Below are 22165 nucleotides of genomic sequence, written 5' to 3'. Positions count from 1 at the left end.
TGTCTTCTTTGAAAAGAGCAACAGTTTAAATTAGGGTTGCAGAAATACTGTTACCTTTTTTGGTGAAAAACTCCTTGGAATATTTCCCCAACATAGCGTATTTTCGAGGGATTTTCCCCAGCAGTTCAATGATCAATGCTATGTGATCTGCATTGGAGAACATTTCCAGCAAAACAGAAACATACAACAGTTTAATCAATACATTGCATGCACACACCAACACTGGCCCGGTACAGACAGAAACAGATAAGTCCTTGCTGAAAGAAAGCAGAAATGCTATTCGTTGTGAGGGTGAAAGCTATTCCCTTGTAAGACAATTTAGGGGAAAAGTTCGTTTTGCCAAAAGAAATAAATTACAAGGTGACTGCACTGTTTGTTTTTCACAAAGTGAAACAAACAATTTGTCAACGCTGCTGCTTTTTTCCAGCATTTGTTTTGCAAATAGAAATTGTTTGCAGTGTCATCTTGCAAAGTGTATGTCAGCTGTACAGGCTACACTGAGCAACTGCCCGTCCACTTCTGTCTGCATCACGGCACCTTTCAAAAAGAAGAGGTACTACCTCTGCGATTGAAGAATTCCCGAGAATATTTTCCAGAAAGAGCAAAGTGCCTTGGGATATTGCCTAGCAGCTCTATGATGTGTGCTATGTGGTCTATGAAGGAGAGAAGAAAGGGCACAGGAATGGGAAGGGCAAGGGGGAGGATGGGGTAAAAAGAGGAGGAAAGAAACTGGAATTAGTTAAAAATTCCAAAAAAAGTTCCGAACACAACAATGTTTGCAGAAAACCCATGCGGAGGTTTCACGGCCAGCAAAAGACTGGCATCGCTCGTAGCACTTTGAAAGGAAAACCAAGTAACTGATGCCAGTGTTGTTACTGCTGCAAAGGACGTTACAAGCAAACAAGCGTGGAAAATGGACAGGTACACAGATGGAAGCCGGAGTTAATTGTAGCTGCTACCTTGCTTTTCATTTAGTAATCAGCTTTCACAAACAGATACGCGTCAGTTTTGTTTCCAAAATGCTGCAATCGTGTTTCAAAAGTCCCACACTCAGATGCAGATCTTACAAGAGTTTAACCCTTTCTTCCAAGGCTTAGGGAAAGGGGCTGTGTCTGCTGCGGGGAGACTGCCCACCTACTGCTACTGGCGGGACTTTAAACTAAAGAGAAAAAAATGTGGTGTTTATATTCCGAAATGAGACATTTCTGTCAGTAGACTACTTGAGCAAATAAACGAAGGCCTCTTCACGTTCTTCTGAGTCTATAAAGAGGCGCAGGGAAATACATAGACGTTAAAAAGATACATACCCTCGTCTCTGGAATAGTCTTCACCAGAATGCGGTTCAAACAGATAATCGCCAGTCGCGAGCTCAAATGCCTACAATAAAACAAGATATTGATGGGAGATCCAGGTGAGACAGCCTCAGACTTATTTCTACAGGTGATAATGATTTTAAATGCACAGAACAGGGAGAGGGGGAATTCCCTTTGAAAAGCAAGTATCTTCTGGGAGTCTCCCTTGCTTTAGCATGGAAATATGGACATAACAGCCACTCTGTACTTTTAAGTGATGCAAAGCTCTCCCTAAGACACACACACACACACACACTCACCCCCATTGTCTCTGTATAGCAAAAGAACAAAACCAACACCAAAACAACAGAGTCTGTAAAACACTTTGCCTGCTAAGACTATATTTACACAACACACTTAACTGTGTAATGCGCACTGGGGCAAGGCAGTTTGAGCATATAACACCAATCCTGGCCTGACTGCATTGGCTGCCAATCAGTTTCCGGCCACAATTCAAAGCCCTGGTTTTGACCTAAAAAGTCTTAAATGGCTCAGGACCACAATAACTCAAGGACACCTCTCTCTATGTGAACCGTCCTGGACCCTGCGATCATCATCTGAGGCCCTTATTCAAGTGCCCCCTCAAAATGTCTGGAGGGTAGCAACACAAGAACGGCCTTTTCTGTGGTGGCTCCGTTTGTGGAATGCTCTCTCCAAGAAGGCTTGCCTGGCTCCTTCGTTACATATCTTTAGATACCAGACAAAAACCGTTCTCTACTCCCAGGCCTTTTGCTAATTAAACAATCTGCGTCCTTTTAAACTGTGTTTGGGGGGGTATTATTTTGTTTGTTGCATATGCTATGTTATATATTTTTGTGTTTTTATATTGCAAACCTCCCTGTGATCCTTGGATGAAGGGCGGTACATAAATTAACAAATAATAGTAATAATAATAGTAATAATAATAGTAGTAGTAGTAATAATAATAATAATAATAATAATAATAATAATAATAATAATAATAAATTTTATTTATATCCAGCCCTCCCCAGCCGAAGCCGGGCTCAGGGCGGCTAACAACAATAAAACAGTACAAAAGTACAGCATACACAACACTCTAAAATCATTCATTATAAAATTAATTAATTCAAGCCACTGGCAACCATTGGGCCAGAGCGCCGCGAAGATTGCCGAGGGAGGGAGTCAGGCTGTGCCCTGGCCAAAGGCCTGGTGGAACAGCTCTGTCTTACAGGCCCTGCGAAAAGATGTCAAGTCCCACAGGGCCCTGGTCTCTTGTGACAGAGTGTTCCACCAGTAATAATATTAGTATCAAGGAACCAAACAAAAATTGCTATTTTGTGGAAGTTATGAGATTCCTCTGCCACAAACCCGTAGCCCCCTTAAAGATGTAAAATTCCTACAGTTTCTTTGGAGGAACTCATTCCTGCACTACAGGGGGGTTGGGCTAGATGACCTCTGGCATCCCTTCCAACTCTACAATTCTATGAGTCTACGAGAGAAACAAGCACACTTAAACCACCTTAAAAGAAAATAACAACAGCAACTACAGCAACCATTTTCATTAGGTTAGAATTAAGCATTCCTTCTCTTCATTTATTAAAATACCAGAAACCTCCAGAAGTCTCGGGGTCACGGCTGTTTTCTATCTCACAACATCATCCTGAGCACAGCCATTGAGACACATGTGCTCTGTGCAGTTACTGTGAAGCAAGGGCTATGCAAAGTATTGGGGACATAAAAACAAGAGAGAGACACAAATTCACTATTCAACAGCGTTCTCCCTTTGTCTGGTCATCCCGTTGGCAGACTGGAATTGAGCCACACCATTTAGTATCTTCTTTACTGGTGCATGCCTAAACTGTGTTTTGTTTGTAACTTAAAAATAAACAAATATGCCCTAGACGGGTGATGGTGTTAGCTTCTTTAAGTTATCTTTCAATTATCTGGGGGAAAAAATTATGAGCCAAGGCAGATGCACAAATGTAGCAGCAAAAATAGCTAGGTACGTTATCTTCTTTCTCAACGGCCAATGAATACATTAACGCACCAACTAGAGTCTGAGGGTGGAGCTGCGATCGTCACAATCGTTTGCCCTGGCTTCAGTCCAAGGAGTCTGAATAAAGACAATTAATAGAATCACAGTTCTCACTCCTGTTCCCAGCAGTGACACAGGCAAACTACTGGCAGGTGTGGCGAATTCCTATACATCATGGATTTCCAGCTGGTGTAATGACATACCTCACAGGACTGTGCAGTCCTTTCCCCAGGGAAAGACCTCTTTCCCCTTCTTTCATATGAGCAAAACACAGCTTCATAAAATAACGGGGACTCAGTCAATGACAGTGTAGTTTCTGACACATTCAGCCCAGTTCTGCTCTTTTGTCACAGCGGTTGCCATTATATTCCTCCCCCACAGGGTGGGGAGAGATCGATGGCCTCTGCTTTGACCACTAAGCAGACAGGGGCTCTCAGTAATATTCACAAGGCGCATACCACATGTACGGAGTAGAAACAGCAGAAGAGATGCACATATATCATGACAAACCAATATTACGCGCATTCCCAGTTACCGAACAGGTTTTTGTAACCAGGGCCCGTTCAGGTAAACCATGTTCCTTCGTAAGAGGGTGAGAAATGAACTAGGAGAGACGAAGCAATGCTTGCCACAAATCTCCATCTAGGCATTTTCAATGGCAACGCAACCATTCACAAAAATCTAGTGTGCTATATGGATAACATGGCTCCGACTTTGCACAAAAATTGGCATCCGTATCACAGCACAGGGCAACACTGTGGTAAACAGAAGAGTTTGAGAGTCTGCGGACTGATGTGCTGACTTCTCGGCTATTGTGAAGAACCCTGTCAAAAGAGAGGCTTTCAGAGCATCAGGTCTCTTCACAGTGACGCAGGACACTTCAGAAGAGAGGGAGACTACAGCCGGATTCCACTCTGTGAGCAAAGGTTAGCCATTGTGTCTATCCCTGCCCTATGTCCAACTCACAACACATCTTTTTGTTATGCAGCAGATGGTGGGCACATTTCTCACTGCATATTTACATAGATTGTTGGATCCCATGCAAGGAGACGGAATAAATTCAACAGCCACTTGTGGGTAAAAAAGCAAAACTTATGCAGGTAAGGCCTAACATAAATGGAAGGCCTTAAGTCTACTCCTAGATCTGTCCAGCCTGACGTAGCACAATTGTGCTTATTCGCCTACCAGACATTACATTTGGGAAACACAGATATGGTAACAAATCCACTTACATAATTTGAGCTGCAACCCTGCATTTGTTATAGGTGACACTGAAATCGCTGGGAACAGAACAATACATGAAATGCAATTTATGAATCATTCTGAACCAAACAAATTGCAGTTTAATTTATACATTTAGCTTTGAAAATATAAGCTTACACTCCAATGTAATGCTATTGCACTGCAAGCCAATGTAATTATTTATAAAGCACCACCTGTGGACTTGACACTTTGCAGCATAAACCAAGCAAAAACGGAAGAGGGCTTTCAAATGTCATTTGTAATGTGGGCAGGGGAATCCGCTGCACAGCAGACATTTGAAATATTCAGCTGGGCACACCTTAAGTAGCTCTTTAGATCCAGGCCAATGCTTCAGAACATAACCAGTCAGCAATTCACAATTATGATCACTTGAGCTATTACCATCGTGTCTTTTTCCATTTAACAACTTGCTCAGAAATCCTAATAATCTCACTGTATTTTCAAATGAGCAGCGTAGCAATGAGGCAGGGCAATCTCATTCTTACCATGCATGCCGTACTCCAGATATCAGCCGGTGTGCTGTAACCTGCTCCTATTAAAACCTCTATTGATCTGTACTGCCGTGTCTGGATATCTTCTGTGAAGTGTTTATGCTAAGAACAGAAAAGACAGCAGTGGTAAGAAAACATTAGCATGTAGGTGGTAGACCAAAGAGCAAAGTCTTAAGACACACAAAATAAGTTATACTTACCACCCAGCAAGCATTGCCCAGGTCAGCAATTTTAACTCTGATTTTATCTGCATTTCTTGGATCCAGAGGATTCACCAGTAAGTCGGCAGCACGGGTTTTTGCTATTACAAGCAAAGAAGTAGCAAGAGTTAGTATCAATGGCATGTAATTCAGTTTCCACCTTAATGTGATTCTACTGGGCCTCTTCAGGTACAGCCAAAGTGGCAATTTATGCCATTAAGTGGAAAATAGCCATGAAGCTCTATCCCACTTGCAAATCAATATCTTCAGCTAATTTCTAAAATTTCACTTATGCCTGTACAAAGGAGAATTTCACTGTTTACATCCCATACTTACACAGAGTGGTAACTTGTTATACATTATAATATTAAAGACACTTTCAAAATGGATAGTAACTTATATAATTTGGCAGAATGAAAACTTGCCTAGACTATCCCCTTCTGTCAACACTTATATTGTTTGGTATTTCACACTGTCCCACCCCCCCCCCCTTACAAAGTAAACCAACACACAGCATTCAAGGGAAAATTTATTAAGCAAAAATCAGGTAAGCGTTAGTCACAGATATAGCACACTAGTATCCTGAAAGTCTGCTACAGCAGAGCTCAGCGTATGAATCGATTTAGGGGCAAGCAATATCCTGTACAAGATACGACACGTTCATCTTGCTCCGCAACTTGTCAGCTTTAAATGATTACTGCAAGGACAAAAGTTAAGCCCCCCGTGTGTCATATTTCTGAAGTATCCATGGAATGAAAAGACACTCTGAAGCAGGAAAAAAACAACTTGCAACTCCTGATGTTTTAGGAATCCAGAAGAGAGAAGGTAATACTGAATCCACAGGTGGCTCAGTGGTAGAGCACGAAATTTGCATGCAAAAGGTCCCAGGTAACAAACTCTGGCATCTCCAGGTAAGACTGGCAAAGACTTGCTATATCTGAAATGCTGGAAAGCTGTTGTCATTCAGTATAGTAGATATTAGCCTGGGTCACATGTAATGCTAAGTCACAGTTCGTTCAACAAACCAGCAGCTAATCACAAGTTGTCCCTTAGACAATCAAGCAAACTATGGCTTGCTTCTTCAAAGTTTGATTCATTTTCAAGCTGCTCTTGCCTCATGCATCTCTAGCTTGGTTAGTTTCTGGAAGAGGGTGGCCAAACAAACCATGGGTAAGTAAAGTTCCCACATATCACCAAGCCATAGTTCAAACAAACCAATGTTTGTAAGCCAACAGCAAACAATGGCTTCAGATCATAGTTTGTTGGCAGTAAGCAAACAAACCATAGTTAAGATACTGAGCAGTTCACATATAGAACCAAGCAACTGTTTAATAACTACACTGTGTGCAAATTAAGGCAACATATAAAGAAGAATAGAGTGAGAAGGATTTCTTTGTTTTTCCTCTCTCTTTGCCATCTAAGTTTAGGATAACCAACTGGTAACCCAAGAGATGAATGGGACCTCTGTCAGGCCCTTACCATGCGGGTGCTCCTCTCAGTAAAATTCTTGGGCATCTGGGGCAAAACTCTTAAGGAGAATGTAATAGCTTGGAATGGAGCTTACAGAAAGAGAACTTTAGTTTCTGATCATCTTAGCCAAGGAGAATCTGGTGATCCCTGGCATGGTGATCCCTGCTCCCTGAACAAAACTTCGAGTTTTAAATTTCTAAACTTACAATGTTGAACTGTCTTACCCTTGCTGAGCAACTACTTCTGAGTGGGATTCTTCTATCACCTAACACTAGATCCACTGTTCCCTGATTATTCTAATTCTCATCATTCATCAATCTGACGATACCTATTTTCAGAATCTGTTTGCTCACTGACAATTATTATCAGTGGCTGCAAAACCCGACTACATTCCACACCCACATATGTGTGTAATCATTATTCACAAACTTTCAGCTACTGTCAACGCCCACATACACCTTTCAAGCAAAGCTTGTTAAGACAAAATCCAAACAAGCTCTAAAACCTCCCCAGTTATCAGCTATTCATACAAAACTATTCATAACGCAGAACTGATCCTACCAGGCTGCCAGTTCTAAATCTGAATGCATCGACTACTATATAGAGGGGTGGGTGGGTTTCTGGACAGTTGAGGGGGTATGTTTTCTCGTTTATGTCCTTCTTCAATCCTGGCAAAGGAAGGGAGTTTTAAACTCCATGGTGCATCTCCCACTCCCAATCTCCTGTTCTGGTATCATGACCATAAGTGGTTAGAGCTGCCTTTATCAACCTCAGGTCCCCAGATTTCTGGAACTACAACTCCCATCATCCCTGACCACTGGCTATGCTGGCTAGGAATAATGGGAGTTGTAATCCAACAACATCTAGGGACCCAAGGTTGAGAAAGGCTGGGTTAGATGCTTTATAAGGCAAATTCCTTCTCTCCTCTCTCTTTTTTTCTTTTCCTTGCCTCATGAGATATCATCTAAATTTGGTGAAATTACAAACATTCTGAAAATTGCCTAACAAATGCCAACACAATCCTTTACCTCATTATCAACAACAGATAGTGTGCTTATCATAGGCTTAACTATCACCAGAGCTGTACCAGAATTTTGTGTACTGGTAGGGCCCTATTCTGGCCCAAGTGTTTACAGTAATTAAGAACACAAGTTTAATATCAAAAGGTATGAACTTGAATATTATTTACCCGATTTTAAAAACAACAACAGTAAAAATAATCCTAAAAATTACCAGCGGATCAGTTTTACAGATGTGTCACAAAAATTGTACGAAAACTTCCTTCTCCCAAAATTACAAGTTGGGACAAGTGCTGTGGGTGAAAGAGTAGCTTTCAACAATCTATTCCATTGTTAATACTGAAAGTTAGAGATGGATTTGAAGCTAATTTGACCTTGCAGCCCAAAATAATAACAAATAATAATCTACACTTTCAGTCCAACTCCAGTATCTAACCTGCCTGCAGAAACTTTATGCTCCATTGAATTGCATGTAGCTGTACTGCAATTTAAAATATGTGAGCACTTTTAAAACCACGTTTTTTATATGTTATAGGACTCCAGTTAGAAACTGCACCAACTGGTCTCTATGCTGCTATCTCCTATGTCTAGGTTTTCCTACAATTTTCCATTGTTGTCTACAGGCGGCTCTCATTTCCATACCAGGGTTGATAGAATGGGTTCTAAAGAACCCATCTCCATCTCTGTCTCCTGGATGAGAACGCATGAGGATGATGACAGCACTCTTAAGCCTGAGTCATTACATATTGCATTACTAGCTATCTCATCTTTCTTTAAAGTGTCTGTCACTTGAATAAAAAAAAGTTTCATGCTCAAGACAAGATTCTAAGTAGCTTCCCTTTTACCATCAGGTTATACAAAGTCCAAACAAAGACCACATATTATGCACTTTTTGCAAATTTCAACCATTGTTTAAAAAAACAACACCTTATTAATTCAGGATATCTGCTAAGCTCACATTAACAAACACATAAATATGAAGTTGCAGTACAAATGTACTTGATGATATGCCCTCCATTAGCACCGTGCTGATTTGAGGCAACAGTGGCTTACAAGGCAGGAGTTTATAATTCTTCAGGTGTTTTGAATGGATGAAATGCACGACTGTGGAAGACCGTGCCACCCTTTCCTTCCGGCTTCTTGTATTTCACCAAGTATCCTTAATCTCTTTTTCGGGGAGGCCGATTATGAAAGCAGTGGTGCAACATCTGGGCTACCAGAGCAGTTTCAATCCCACGAAGAGGCTCAGCTGTACAAGAATATGAAGACATGGAGTGACTAGTGTTCTCATTAGGGCTATCCATTCCTCACATCTCCAAAATTAAAGCTGCAAAGCACAGGGAGGTACTTTGCCACAGACCTCTATCATCTGATCCAAGAAAGATTGGTGGAATGTAAACCAAGTCCCCAGGTCCTTAAACAATGAGATAAACTATGCTGCTGCTTCATTCATTTTGGCTATCCATGTTCCAGGTCTCCTTCTACTTTTATTCTCTTCCTTTGTTTGACCAACTGTTCTCAACACTCCTCCTTGGGTTGCTAGTGAAACTTGTTTATTCCATGGTAGAGGACTTCTGTCAGTTCCTAGCTAGCTCACTGCAGTTCTCATGCCAGCCCAGGCTCCTCTTTTTTACATACAGCTAATATCCTTTGAACAACCTGTTGAGCCATGTAGGAGGGAAAAGAAAAAGGAAAACGGCATTTGTTAGATGTAATGAAGATAGTTATTGAGACATCTTTAAAGCATTCTTCCTCCCCCACCATCCTTTTCCAGCCCAATTATTTTTAAACAAAGCACAGCACACATTCAAGAGCGCTCCTACATGACTAACAAAGCTCAAAGGTAAATTCATCCCAGCTCTAGCCATAGAAAACAGCTCTATTGTCTCTTACTCAGAGTGGTACTCATTACGTTTATTCAAACTCTGAGGGGGAAATACCGTATTTTTCGCTCTATAACACGCACCCGACCATAACACGCACGTAGTTTTTAGAGGAGGAAAATCCGTAGGCATGCCACCCGTAGGCATTTCCTCCATAACACGCACAGACATTTCCCCTTACTTTCTAGGAGGAAAAAAGTGAGTGTTATGGTGCAAAAAATACAGTATTTAATAGCTCCCCAAGCAATCGTTTTTAGCAACATCTCCACTTCCCCAATGAAATCCCCTTCCCAGTCAAAGACCCTAGCCTTCAAAAAGTATAACACTACCAAAGAGGAACTGAAATTGCTGAAAAACAAGATCTTACCTAGATTTCCTGCTGGAGTGCAGATTTGAGTCAGTGCTTGGGATTAGGCTGGCTTGATTATCCAGGACTATGTTGCTCATTTATCTGTGTCAGGGTCAATTGTAGGGACATTAGCAGACAAATGTACATCCTTGTCCTGAGTACTAGATAAATGTAGGGATCAACGGAAGAGGTAGGCACACTGGTTGCCTTTTTAAATCACTGGAACAACTGTTTACATTTCTTACAATGTTTTCACTACTTCGAATCCTTTTATTTTGTAATTGTAGACTGGAAGTGAGTATTTAAAAAGCGGGGACATTATCCATCCAGCATGAGGCATCAAGGTGCAGCTAAGGATACTCTTTGCTAGGAAGACTCTAACTGTCAAGCACTGAGGTTGCAAATTAAGTATATGGACTTCCCTGTGTCCAGAACTCTTTTTCAAGCTTTGGGACTGGAATCGTGGCTCTGAATTCTCTGTAGGAGTGGAGGGACACAAAAAATTATTTCCTCCTATCCCCAAAAAAGCAACCACATAAGCACTTACATCCAGAATAGTGTGCAAATCACAAGGCAAGCCTTTTGGAAATTCCTGGAGTGTCTTGTTGTGCTGCACAGCTTGATATTTCACTCAAATATTCTTAGCCTTCTGCTGGGATTGTCTGGTAATCTGGCAAACATCCTGCTTCTCAGCATTTCAGATATTTTTTGAATGGGATGTCTTTTTGGAAATCAAGGTGCATAGATAACTGTATGTCTCCAATTAGCACTAAGGGTTCCGACGTCCACATCTGACCACTTCTGTTGCCCAGCAATGCTCGCTTTACTGCCTCCAATTTTTTATTTTTATTTTTTTTTAAATACTGTTTCTTTAGCATGGTTCCAATATCTAACACTGGCGAAACTTGTCAGGATTAGGACAGAAATAAACAACAAGGAGAAAATAAACAGCCTAAAATGCATATCCTTGTCTTAAAATACCTGTGAACCAGAATCACAGGTGGCATATTTTTTCCAGTGGTAGAAGAGGGGAATCTCAAAACAACAAAACCTTGCCTTAGGAGAGCCTGCAAAGCAGCAAAATCAATTAACATCATGGGAGACCAGCACAAGCAAAGCTTATTGTCTGACATATTCTCAAACGCTAAGATGGGATCCAGACAAAGAGCTACTTTAGGCATGCCCAAGAGCTTGGAAAAGCCCAGTGAGATTTGTTTACTTTTTTATTATTTCCACAGCAGGCCCTCACATCATGTCACTGCTTCTCGATGCCCCCTCCATTATTTGCCACATGACTTGGTAGGTTCTTTAAGAAATACAAGCCCAAAAGGCAGCCCAGGTACACAGGAAACAAATGGTTTTGTGGCTCCCAGGCTTAACAAGCAGTGCTGTGCTAATAAGAGAGCAACTCACTTCTAAAAATGGCAAAAGAACAGTTATGTAATGCAAAGTTCAACAATATGCACACAGAAATATTTTTAAGACCACATGTTTTCTACTCTCTCCCTCTCATTTTACAGTGAATAAATATCTGCCAAGTACAGCAATGCAAAAATTAAAACTGGGTAACGCTTTAGATAAATGGTCACAAATTTCTGAAAGCAAAACACTTACTTTTTGGCAAGTCTCCAGTACTGGATGCTGAAACTGTCCTGCTCCTATCATGAGATGGAGTACTTCCGTCTCTTTCAGTTACAGCTGATTCTTCAGAAACAGCTGAACCACAAGCTACAGAATCTAAAGCTCCAGAGAATACGGAAGCCGAGAATTCAGAAAACTGCGACTCAGAAATTTTATGACGTCCATTTGGCAATTCACCATTAAATTGTTCGTAGGAGCTACTATAGCTGTAATCATTTTTTGCATTTGGCTCATCAAGATTATATTGCTCAGTATTTGGGCATTCCTCCTCTTCATCATCTTCATCTTCAATCTGTTCTTCCAGCAAGAAAGGACCATTTATAACGTGGCCATTTGTTTTGGGGGATTCTATCCAAGTGGGATCTGCAGATTCTGAGTTGACAAGTTCTTGTTCAACATCATCGTCTTTCTCTGTGTTTTCTTTTTCTGTATCTTCCTTTTCATCCTGATCTTCCGTTTCACCTTAGGGATTAAAATATATAATTTATATTTTACACTTTACTAGATTACACTTTCTCTCAGAAAATTATGACCTCTTAAAACCAAGTGGGGTAAGTATTATGAAGTATCATTTGAATTTTCAGTTTCAGTACATGTTATGTAACAATACTATTTCATCTGAGTTAGCAAAGGCAAAGTAAAGGACTGCATAAATTTATGCTTATATAAGTAAAGCAGACAGTCTTCTATAGCTTTTGCCTGGAGGGGAACTATTACCTTGGGGAAAACTTTTTTTATATCAATGGCTGGTTACTTCTACGGTTTCCCTCGCCAACAAAGATGTCTCTTCAGCATTTTATTTTGGCACCACTCTGAACAAAACTTAGTGTGCTAAGCCGGTGGTGCACCATAATAGTAATGGCACTTATTGATTTCCATGTTCCTTACGCCCTCCGTATCAAAAAGCATCCTCTACTTGCAGGATGGAACTGGGGGTCTGCTCTTTGCAGAAAAGGCATGCAAAGCCTTTTGCAGCTCATGGAATGAGTTTCATGGTTCTTTGGCTCTGACCGATGGCAGCCTACAAAACGGATGGTGCTCAGAGCATCGTTGCAACAGCATCTCTGGACACACTGCATCTTTTATATCAAAATTTAAGAAGACCCAACACTTACCATCCTCATTCCCAAGTTCTTCATCTGCTACCTCCTCTAACTCAACAGTTTTTAGCTTGACTTCTGGGTGGTATTCATCCTCTTGTTCATTGGACGATACAGTAGATGTTACATTTTCTTCTATTTTTTTCCTTTCAGCTTCTCGCTCCAGTTCCTCTATTTCCTGCAAGCGCTTTTCTAGTAGCTCAGCCTGTCTCTTTTGCTTTTTTTTCAATTTCTTCTTTTTGTTTTTAGATATTTTTCCAATCTAAGAAATTTAACATAACATTACCATTTATTGATCCTTACAGCCATTCAATGTGAAGGTTAGGTTACCCTATAAAGTCTAGCATCTGTGAACTGAGAACACTAATGCAGAGTACTGCACAACTGACTTTCTATAAAATTGAAACTCAAGAGGCAATTCAAAGGATAAAGTAGCCACAAGCTATAATTGCTTTGCTGACATAAGATATACAAGCTGAATAGAGGGCCCCCATTATTTCTCACTATATAAACCACTGCAAGCACAGCATACCTATCTTTTAGGCTACAAATGGAACATACTGCCATCTGCACTAGACAAGTTAGTTATTGGGTGCAATTAAATGTGCTAGGATTATCCTTTAAACCCCCAATGAAAAGTTTATAGCATGTAAAACACTTATAAACATTTTAAAGTAGTATATAGGTAAAGGTAAAGGGACCCCTGACCATTAGGTCCAGTCGTGACCGACTCTGGGGTAGCGGCGCTCATCTCGCTTTATTGGCCGAGGGAGCCGGCGTACAGCTTCCAGGTCATGTGGCCAGCATGACTAAGCCACTTCTGGTGAACCAGAGCAGCACACTGAAACGCTGTTTACCTTCCTGCCGGAGTGGTACCTACTTATCTACTTGTACTTTGACGTGCTTTCGAACTGCTAGGTTGGCAGGAGCAGGGACCGAGCAATGGGAGCTCACCCCGTTGCGGGGATTCGAACCGCCGACCTTCTGATCGGCAAGCCCTAGGCTCTGTGGTTTAGACCACAGCGCCACCCGCGTCCCTTAAAGTAGTATATACATCTTGCTAAATAACTGGTTTGGAGCCTGACCATCTGAAGGATTGCTTCCTCCCTGCCCAGTCCCTAAAGTTCACTTTCAGGGGCTCTTCGCTAGGCGCCCCCACTAAATGAAGTGAGGCAGGTGACGACTGTACTTTATTTTATCATTAAAAAAAAACCTATGGTTATAGCCTAAACAAGTGAGGTTTAGAAACATGGTTTGAACTTGGCTTCTTTTAAACTAACCATAATTAAAGTCTTCCTTAGTTTGTCAGTTTGGATGGAATGGCAACCCACATGGTTAAGCAGAAGCAAAGAAGAACGCTTCAGAACTCCTCCTCCCAGCTATACAGGAGGAAAAGGTAATGCAAGATTAATTTAGACAAAAGATCCTATTTATAAACCAAAACTGTAGTTAAATAAGGATCGTGGATGAAATTGAAAATGCTAACAATTTTAACTTTCAACTCTTTAAAACGGGAGCCCTGAATACTCAAGAAGAATAACACAAGACTACTTACGGGTTTTTGCTGAGGGGCAGTACTCACTAAAAAAGGAAAGAAAACAAAAGAGGAAAGAAACAAAACACTTAAGAGTAAAATTTATAAAGTGATATGTGTACATTCTGTGCAATAATCAGAAACATCTTCTAAAGAGAGGCTGATGGTCAGATACTACCTTAGATCATCTTTATCCAACCTAAAGTGTCTAGAAGAAGAGGAGGAGGAGGAGGAGGAGGAGGAGGAGGAGGAGGAGGAGGAGAAGAAGAAGAAGAAGAAGAAGAAGAAGAAGAAGAAGAAGAAGAAGAAGAAGAAAAATCTGCACAATTTATATGTGACTCTACAACCTTGTTAGGGCCAGTGAATGCGTTTTAGGTTTTAAGCCCTAAGAAAGTTCTTCATCATGAACTAACAAAAGATGAAAAATATTGAAATATTAATCTTTTCCAACCTTACAATGTTAAATTATTTGCTTGTAAGTAATCCAGTTCCTAGTACATCCATTTTACTGATACAGACTATAAAAACTTTTCAAGATTCGAATACTACCAAAGACCACTTAAAAGAAACATGGAAACAATGCACAGTGGCACCTCTGGTTGTGGAGGCCCTCTGTATCCCGAAAAGTCTGTAAACAGAGGCGCCCTTCTGCACACGCACGCGCTGCGCAGATCGCTTCTGCATATGTGTGCTGCATGTAGATCACTTCTGCGCATGCGGTGAAACCCGGAAGTATACACTTCCGGGTTTGCTGTGTTTGCAACCCAAAGATTACATATCCAGAGGGATATGTAACCTGAGGTACCACTGACTGTATTATTAAAATATTCCACTTACAAACCAGTCAAAGCTAAATTTTGGGGCCTTCAGTTTAGTAAATAAGTAGTAAAGGTAAAGGGACCCTGACGGTTAGGTCCAGTCACAGACGACTCTGGAGTTGCATCGCTCATCTCACTTTACTGGCCGAGGGAGCCGGCGTACAGCTTCCGGGTCATGTGGCCAGCATGACTAAGCCACTTCTGGCGAACCAGAGCAGCGCGCGGAAATAGCGTTTACCTTCCCGCAGGAGCGGTACCTATTTATCTACTTGCACTTTGACGTGCTTTCGAACTGCTAGGTTGGCAGGAGCAGGGACCGAGCAACGGGAGCTCACCCTGTCGCGGGGCTTCAAACCGCTGACCTTCCGATCAGCAAGCCCTAGGCTCTGTGGTTTAGAGCACAGCGCTACCAGTAGACATTAAAGGGCTGCACACAGCCTGACATTACACTTAGATGTTACAGAATGCATGCCTTTTCTGAGAGACTACCACCTCCACGTGATACATTATAATATATTAAGTGTGAGGAGTTAATAAGGTCCACAGTATGAGATGGGCATTGCAAGGTGGCACTGACAAACTGACAAATTGCTTCTTCTTTTTAAAGTATAACTGACTGATGTCCTGAATAATACACAAAATAGTAAGAAAACCAGTACAGCTTGTTCAGCTTATTTAATTAAGACTTCATGCATTTCAGACAGGACTGAACCCAGTTTCACAGCTCAAAGGCAATGAAATCTAAGGGACTTATTTGGTGTCTCATTTGCATGTAGCCATATATATATATATATATATATATATGCGCATATCGCTCTCTGCACATATAAGAAATCCCTTATGAGGAAGTAGGATACAGAGGGCAATGTCTTTAAAAATGTTTCACTATATAAAAGTGCACACCTAAAACACAGTTTAAAACTTAAAACTGGGGAACTATTCCAGATCACGTTAGCTCATATGAATGTTGCATTAACAGCAGGAAACCAGTATAAATAAAGCTTGTAATTAAGGTTTCTCTGCCTACCAAAAATGCAGAAGTATATGAAGAATTGCAGCACTCGGATTGCTTTGCTACATTAAAATGAACACTTCTTATACATTATTCATATTCTAATAACGTTCTTAAACATTCAAATTAACCACGTTTAAATTTACTATTCCCATTAACTGAAACTAATTAAATGTTGCTGCAGCAAGTATGCGATCTTTTTTTACTTACTGAGCGTTTAAAAGTACGGCCGTACCTGCAGAGCCAGAAGGAGGCGGAGCACCTGCTTTCTGCCACTCCGTTGCTTCCGCAGCCATTCGACGCACATAGGTGTCATCCACACACATCAAGATGTTCTCTGGCTTGATGTCTGTATGGATGATCTTGCACTTGCTGTGGAGGTAATCTAAACCCTGCAGTACCTGGTTGCAAACCAATAAAAGGAAGAATAATTTCATTACAATGAAAGCCTCTTCCACTCATTGCGCCACAAGAACTCAAAAGACTACATTCGGACATCACTTGAAAATACATACATACTTGGGAAGAGAACTGACTAATCTAGTTCACAGAACTTCAGTTCCCATCATCCCTGACCACTGGCCTTGCTAACTATACCCCTTTGCTGGATTATGCACATAAACTATGACTAAAATATTCTTAATAAAAATATTAGGGCACCTTTTTCTTCTTTCAATCAGATGAAGTATGTTTTAGTAAAATAACTGGCAATTTTTCAGCAACTAACTTCTTGTGGAAAAAGCATTTTTCATTTCAGCTATGTGCTGTTAAGTGATGAGATGAAATGGACATATATTTTATATATTATATATTATATAAAGCAATTGCTACTTGAATTGTTCAGACTTGAACAATTTAATCAAGCAGGTAACTGAAGGCATCACATGCAATAGCAGATTTAGAGAGATTTCTAAAAAAATGTAGTCCTATCAACCTAGGTGGGTAGTTATCAATTTTGCAAGCAGCACCCAAGTATTAGCACATTTGTAGCTTTGTTGCATTAAACATCTTACCTGTCGAATTATACTTTTCACACAACGGATAGGAAGGCCCTGGTAGTTGGACTTAATTATCCATTTTAAAAGGTGATGTCCAAGTACTTCAAAAACCATACAGACATCTGAGATTCAATTAAGGATAAATCGTAAGTAATTTAATGACTTTCTAACCATCCTTACAAGCCCACTACACAAGAAAATATTTCACATTTCAACTGAGAACATTATCCTTTGTTCTTGTGTAATGAAAGTTTTCCAAGAATATATTTCAAGCATTTTGGTTTCCATCTTCTACTAGCAATTGGGGAATCTCCTATCGTCTGACCAATCCTTAGATGGGTGGGCTATGCATACATAAACCAGTTGAATCAGATAATCAGCATGTCCAGTTTTGACAGAGCCTATTTTAGGATCAAGCTCCTCTTCCCTACCCTCTGTTTCAGAGCATGGTAGGCAATGGTCTAGTGTAACACTGAACTGTCCTGGAGAAATGAAAGGGGGGGGGAATGCTCAGTTCCAACCACTTTTCCTTAATCCCAGTTTACATTATGTCTTTACTGATCTTTTACATATTTTAGCAGTGGTCAGTCATTCCACTTTGAACCCAACAGAAAAACCAAATCAATGTAAGCCTGCTAACTCATTCTCAAAAGAGACCCACTAAAATTAAGGAGGTCACAGATAGCTGACCATTAACTTCTGTGGGTCTACTCTACTCTTTTACAGCTAATTTTAACATGGAACTGCAACAGCAAAATAGAGAAGCCCAGAAGATTTTTGGGTTGTAGTCAACTTTTTTATTTATTAAAATAATGTGGTGGCCATTTTTACAGAGCGGAAGGAAAATTTATTTAATACGAATTTCACAGAGTCAACATTGTCAGAAGAAGCCAAATATCCTAGACTAGAGTTTGAACTTATGTTCAGATCATAACCTGAAATATGTTTTTTTTAAAAAATCCAAACCAACAAAAAAATACAGATAACTTACTATAAAAGCAACAGAAAGAACAGGTATGCCTTCATTTATTTAAAAAAAAGACCCATAAAGATAACAGCTTGCAGGTTTATAAACAAACATGAAGCACCTCTCAATTACACATTGTTTTCAAGTCTATCACAACAGCTCATTCTAAATATCCATATTATATTTTCAGTATTTCCTTCACTGTTATGCACTAATAATAATAACAATATTTCTGGGTTGGATCCAGACTTGCACTCAGCCAAGTTCCATTAGCGCTGGAGGAATGAGGCAGGGTGAGATTTTTGCCAATTCCCACTTCTCATTGGAATAAAAAATAATTGAAGATACCCATTTCCTACAGTTCAAAGGCTGTGTTGAATAAGAATCCCCTATGTGAGTCCTTCCATTTGCAGAATATTATGTCTGGAGCCAACCCAATGTCTTAAAAAATTACCTGCTAGCCTAGTGTTTTACTTGAAAAAGCATAAAGGTTTTCCTGTCTTTTAAAATCAAGACACTGGGCAATCACCAAGGAAAAAAAAGATACGTATGCCATTCATGCCAGAAATTTTGAAGTCATCAATTAATTGTACAACCATGTCTTTATTTGGATCACTAGGGTCACTTTCGCGGACCTAAAAAAAGAAATGAAACAAGTCACTTAAATTAAAAATATCGTTTGAAAAAAACTGTAAAGTTATTTTTAAAGATACTGCAGCTAAAAAATATTACTTGGTAGTTACAATTTTACTTACTATGTTTTACAGAATCACAAAATTAAACACACACACACAATTTCATTTACACTCAGTCACTAAGCTTGGGAGTGTTATCATAATACTTACACATTTAAGTAACTTTATTTCATCCAAGGCTGTCTCTGTATAATGTTGAGCACTTTTCACAACTTTCATTGCAACAAACCTTTTCCCCCTTTAAAACAGGAAGTAAACAAGCTATCAGAGCCAATACTTTTTTCCTATTTAAGACAGACATCCAACGTCCTACTGGAGAATAAGTACAACTTTAAAACAATTTGTGACAAATTGCAATAATATTCAGGGAAGTGAATGATAAATTTAACCTTTTCCTCAATTATTATCTTTCAAACAGTTAGAGAGCAATGTCTCTTAAGGGTTATTAAAGACACATTTGACTCAAAGCAAAGACAGCATTAATAGACAATGGTACTTATATAGGAGATAGACTAGAAACATTTATATAACCTCAACTAGACTCCAACCCATTAGTTATTCAAAATAAACCAAAGCCACTATTTACATGTATTAGAACAGGGGTAGCCAACCTGGTGCTCTCTAGATGAGATAATTCAGTTGGTAAAACATGAGACTGTTAATCTCAAGGTCGTGGGTTTGAGCCACACATTGGGCAAAAGATCACTGGATTGCAAGGGGTTGGACTAGATGTCCTTTGCAGTCCCTTCCAACTCTACAATTCTATGGTTCTATGATTCCTATCATCCTTGGCCAGTAGCCACACTTGATCGCTGGTGGGAACTGTAGTCTAAAACATCTGGGGAGCACCAGGTTGGCTACTGCTGCTTTAGGGAGCTAACATGCAAAGGAGGAAAGTTGTTGTTTCTTACTGCATATCCCAGCATAGCCAGACTGTAGAGAAGTGTCCCCATCCTAATTTCCTGATAACATGATACCGACCATTGAAAAGATCTCCAATTTTCACTGGATGATAGCCACCTTTCAAAAAAGAGTGGGGGATGGGGGGCAAAATTAGCATTAATTTGATTACCTATCCTATACAACAGTGTCTTAGCATTTCCAAGTAGCTTTAAGCTGTACAGTGGTACCTTGGGTTACATACGCTTCAGGTTACATACGCTTCAGGTTACAGACTCCGCTAACCCAGAAATAGTACCTCGGGTTAAGAACTTTGCTTCAGGATGAGAACAGAAATCGTGCCGCCGCTGCGCGGCAGCAGCAGGAGGCCCCATTAGCTAAAGTGGTGCTTCAGGTTAAGAACAGTTTCAGGTTAAGAATGGACCTCTGGAACGAATTAAGTATGTAACCAGAGGTACCACTGTAATGCTAAACGTACTTACAAGATGTAGTGTCCAATATGGCAATTAACAGGCCCGTTAGTAGGCCCATTACAATTACGTAATAAACATGACTAAGTTAGGTCCATTCATTTCAATAGGCTTAATTTCAGTAAAACTTTGCTGAATACCATCCTAATGAGCAAGTCTTACTGAACTTGATTTCAAGTAAACATGTATATGATTGCACTGTCAAACTTGTTCTTCAACTTTAGAAAAAAATATCAGATATGTCAGGACGTTGCTTGTATAGTTCAATCTATATTTGCTTCTATAGAAAGACGTCAAAAAGAAGAAAATCCTGTTGGAACCAGGAAATTAATAGGACTGTGAACTCAGTTTCAACTAAGAGTATTGCGTTCAGAACAATGTTCCAGTTTAAAGCTGCATTTAAACCTGATTTTCTTCTCCTACAACTGGGATGAACAATTTTATCAGGGTCCAAACAGTGGTCCAGAAATTAATTATGTGCAAGCGTCATAATAAAACTGGCACCATCTAAGAGCACTGGGCTTCCCAACTTTGAATCACATGCTCCCAAGCATTGCATTACATACAGGAATTCTGATTGACATATTGCACTCACAAGGTTTATAATATTAATGTATGGAATCTCTCATATATTTTATAAAATCTTTTCCTTGCTAGTCAAGCTGCAGCCAGTTCCACCACCACCACCCTCCCCACACCCATTTGTAGTAAAATTTGGCAGAGCACCAGGAACTGGAGTGGGCCAGCAGACTGCCAATTGGTCATCCCTGTTGTACAACCTAATTATCAAGATGATTTTCTGCTGCACCACCTCAATTTTGAGGACAGAACATATTGTATCCAAAGTTCAGTACTAAGTTTCACCAGAGATCACACTTTTATTAAATTACATCAACAATGAATCAAGTATAATTCAAGCCAATGTTTTTTGAAAGGAATTTCTGTTTCTGACTTTGGGCTCGTCCACAACTCTGCTTGTCCCACCACTCTCCCCTGGGAAAACCTGCTCTTTACCATGGTATCAGAGCAATTGACAAAGATTGACATCTGCTCCAATTGAGAAGTAAAGGTAAAGGGACCCCTGACCATTAGGTCCAGTCGTGACCGAGGGAGCTGGCGTACAGCTTCCGGGTCATGTGGCCAGCATGGCGAACCAGAGCAGCGCACGGAAATGCCATTTACCTTCCCGCCGGAGCAGTACCTATTTATCTACTTGCACTTTGACGTGCTTTCGAACTGCTAGGTTGGCAGGAGCAGGGACCAAGCAACAGGAGCTCGCCCCGTCGTGGGGATTCAAACCGCTGACCTTCTGATCAGCAAGTCCTAGGCTCTGTGGTTTAACCCACAGTGCTACCCGTGTTCCTTGCAGTATTGAGCAGTAAAGAGCAGGTAATCCAGGGGAACAGAAAGCCTCTCAGTCCCGTGCTTTCTAGGAGCAGTACAAGCAAAGTGTGGTCGAGCCCTTAAACTAACTACCGTATTTTTTGCACCATTACACTCACTTTTTTCCTCCTAGAAAGTAAGGGGAAATGTCTGTGCGTGTTATGGAGGAAATGCCTACGGGTGGCATGCCTACGGATTTCCCTCCTCTAAAAACTATGTGCGTGTTATGGTCGGGTGCGTGTTATAGAGCGAAAAATACGGTACTTCAGATGTCCAAAGCTTCAGCAGCTCAATTCACCAAACAATAGTTTGGCGAAGCTTATCTATAACTTGGAGCTTTGTCTGAGTAATGTAAAACATACAATGGTTAACTATTAGCTGACAAGCCAGAATTAAAAACCACAATTCTACATCATGCCTGCAAGCTATGGTTTGACATGACATCCAAATTCAAAAGCCACAGTTAGGGCCATCACTCGCCTCCACAGGCAGTTGCAATGTAAACACATCAATGATAAGTACATGGAGAACAAAAAGCATAAAGCACCGCCACCCCCGCCACACAACTCATCTTCAATAGTCTAACCTTGCTATAGCCGTGGCTTTTACTGATTGTTTTCTGCA

The 22165-nt window shown here is 40.4% G+C and overlaps 1 protein-coding gene and 1 long non-coding RNA gene across 8 annotated transcripts in view; both read right to left on the bottom strand.

Annotated features, from left to right (window-relative positions):
- SRPK2 (SRSF protein kinase 2) overlaps positions 1-22165 on the bottom strand; it is an 83214-nt gene that overhangs the window by 6298 nt on the left and 54751 nt on the right. For 4 of the 7 annotated variants that reach the window (XM_081211570.1, XM_081211569.1, XM_081211571.1 and 1 more), the window contains exons 4-16: positions 19700-19808; positions 18939-19026; positions 18641-18728; positions 17142-17248; positions 16364-16529; positions 14320-14345; positions 12780-13026; positions 11638-12126; positions 5303-5403; positions 5097-5204; positions 1308-1377; positions 561-653; positions 55-147 (exon numbers count right to left, since the gene is read on the bottom strand). In XM_081211570.1, the coding sequence (XP_081067696.1) occupies positions 55-147; positions 561-653; positions 1308-1377; positions 5097-5204; positions 5303-5403; positions 11638-12126; positions 12780-13026; positions 14320-14345; positions 16364-16529; positions 17142-17248; positions 18641-18728; positions 18939-19026; positions 19700-19808 (1785 nt within the window). The remainder of the gene's footprint in view (positions 1-54; positions 148-560; positions 654-1307; positions 1378-5096; positions 5205-5302; positions 5404-11637; positions 12127-12779; positions 13027-14319; positions 14346-16363; positions 16530-17141; positions 17249-18640; positions 18729-18938; positions 19027-19699; positions 19809-22165) is intronic. The other 3 variants (XM_081211572.1, XM_081211567.1, XM_081211568.1) reach the window with 2 other exon arrangements.
- Positions 5819-11630, bottom strand: LOC308596667. Its single transcript, XR_014012632.1, has 2 exons — positions 10042-11630; positions 5819-9450 (listed from the first exon to the last, which is right to left on the bottom strand). It is a non-coding gene; the product is annotated as an uncharacterized lncRNA (long non-coding RNA).

The sequence above is a fragment of the Podarcis bocagei genome (genome assembly GCF_964188305.1).
Source record: "Podarcis bocagei genome assembly, chromosome: 10".
NCBI classification, from domain to species: domain Eukaryota; kingdom Metazoa; phylum Chordata; class Lepidosauria; order Squamata; family Lacertidae; genus Podarcis; species Podarcis bocagei.
This window is presented reverse-complemented; position numbering and strand designations above follow the sequence as displayed.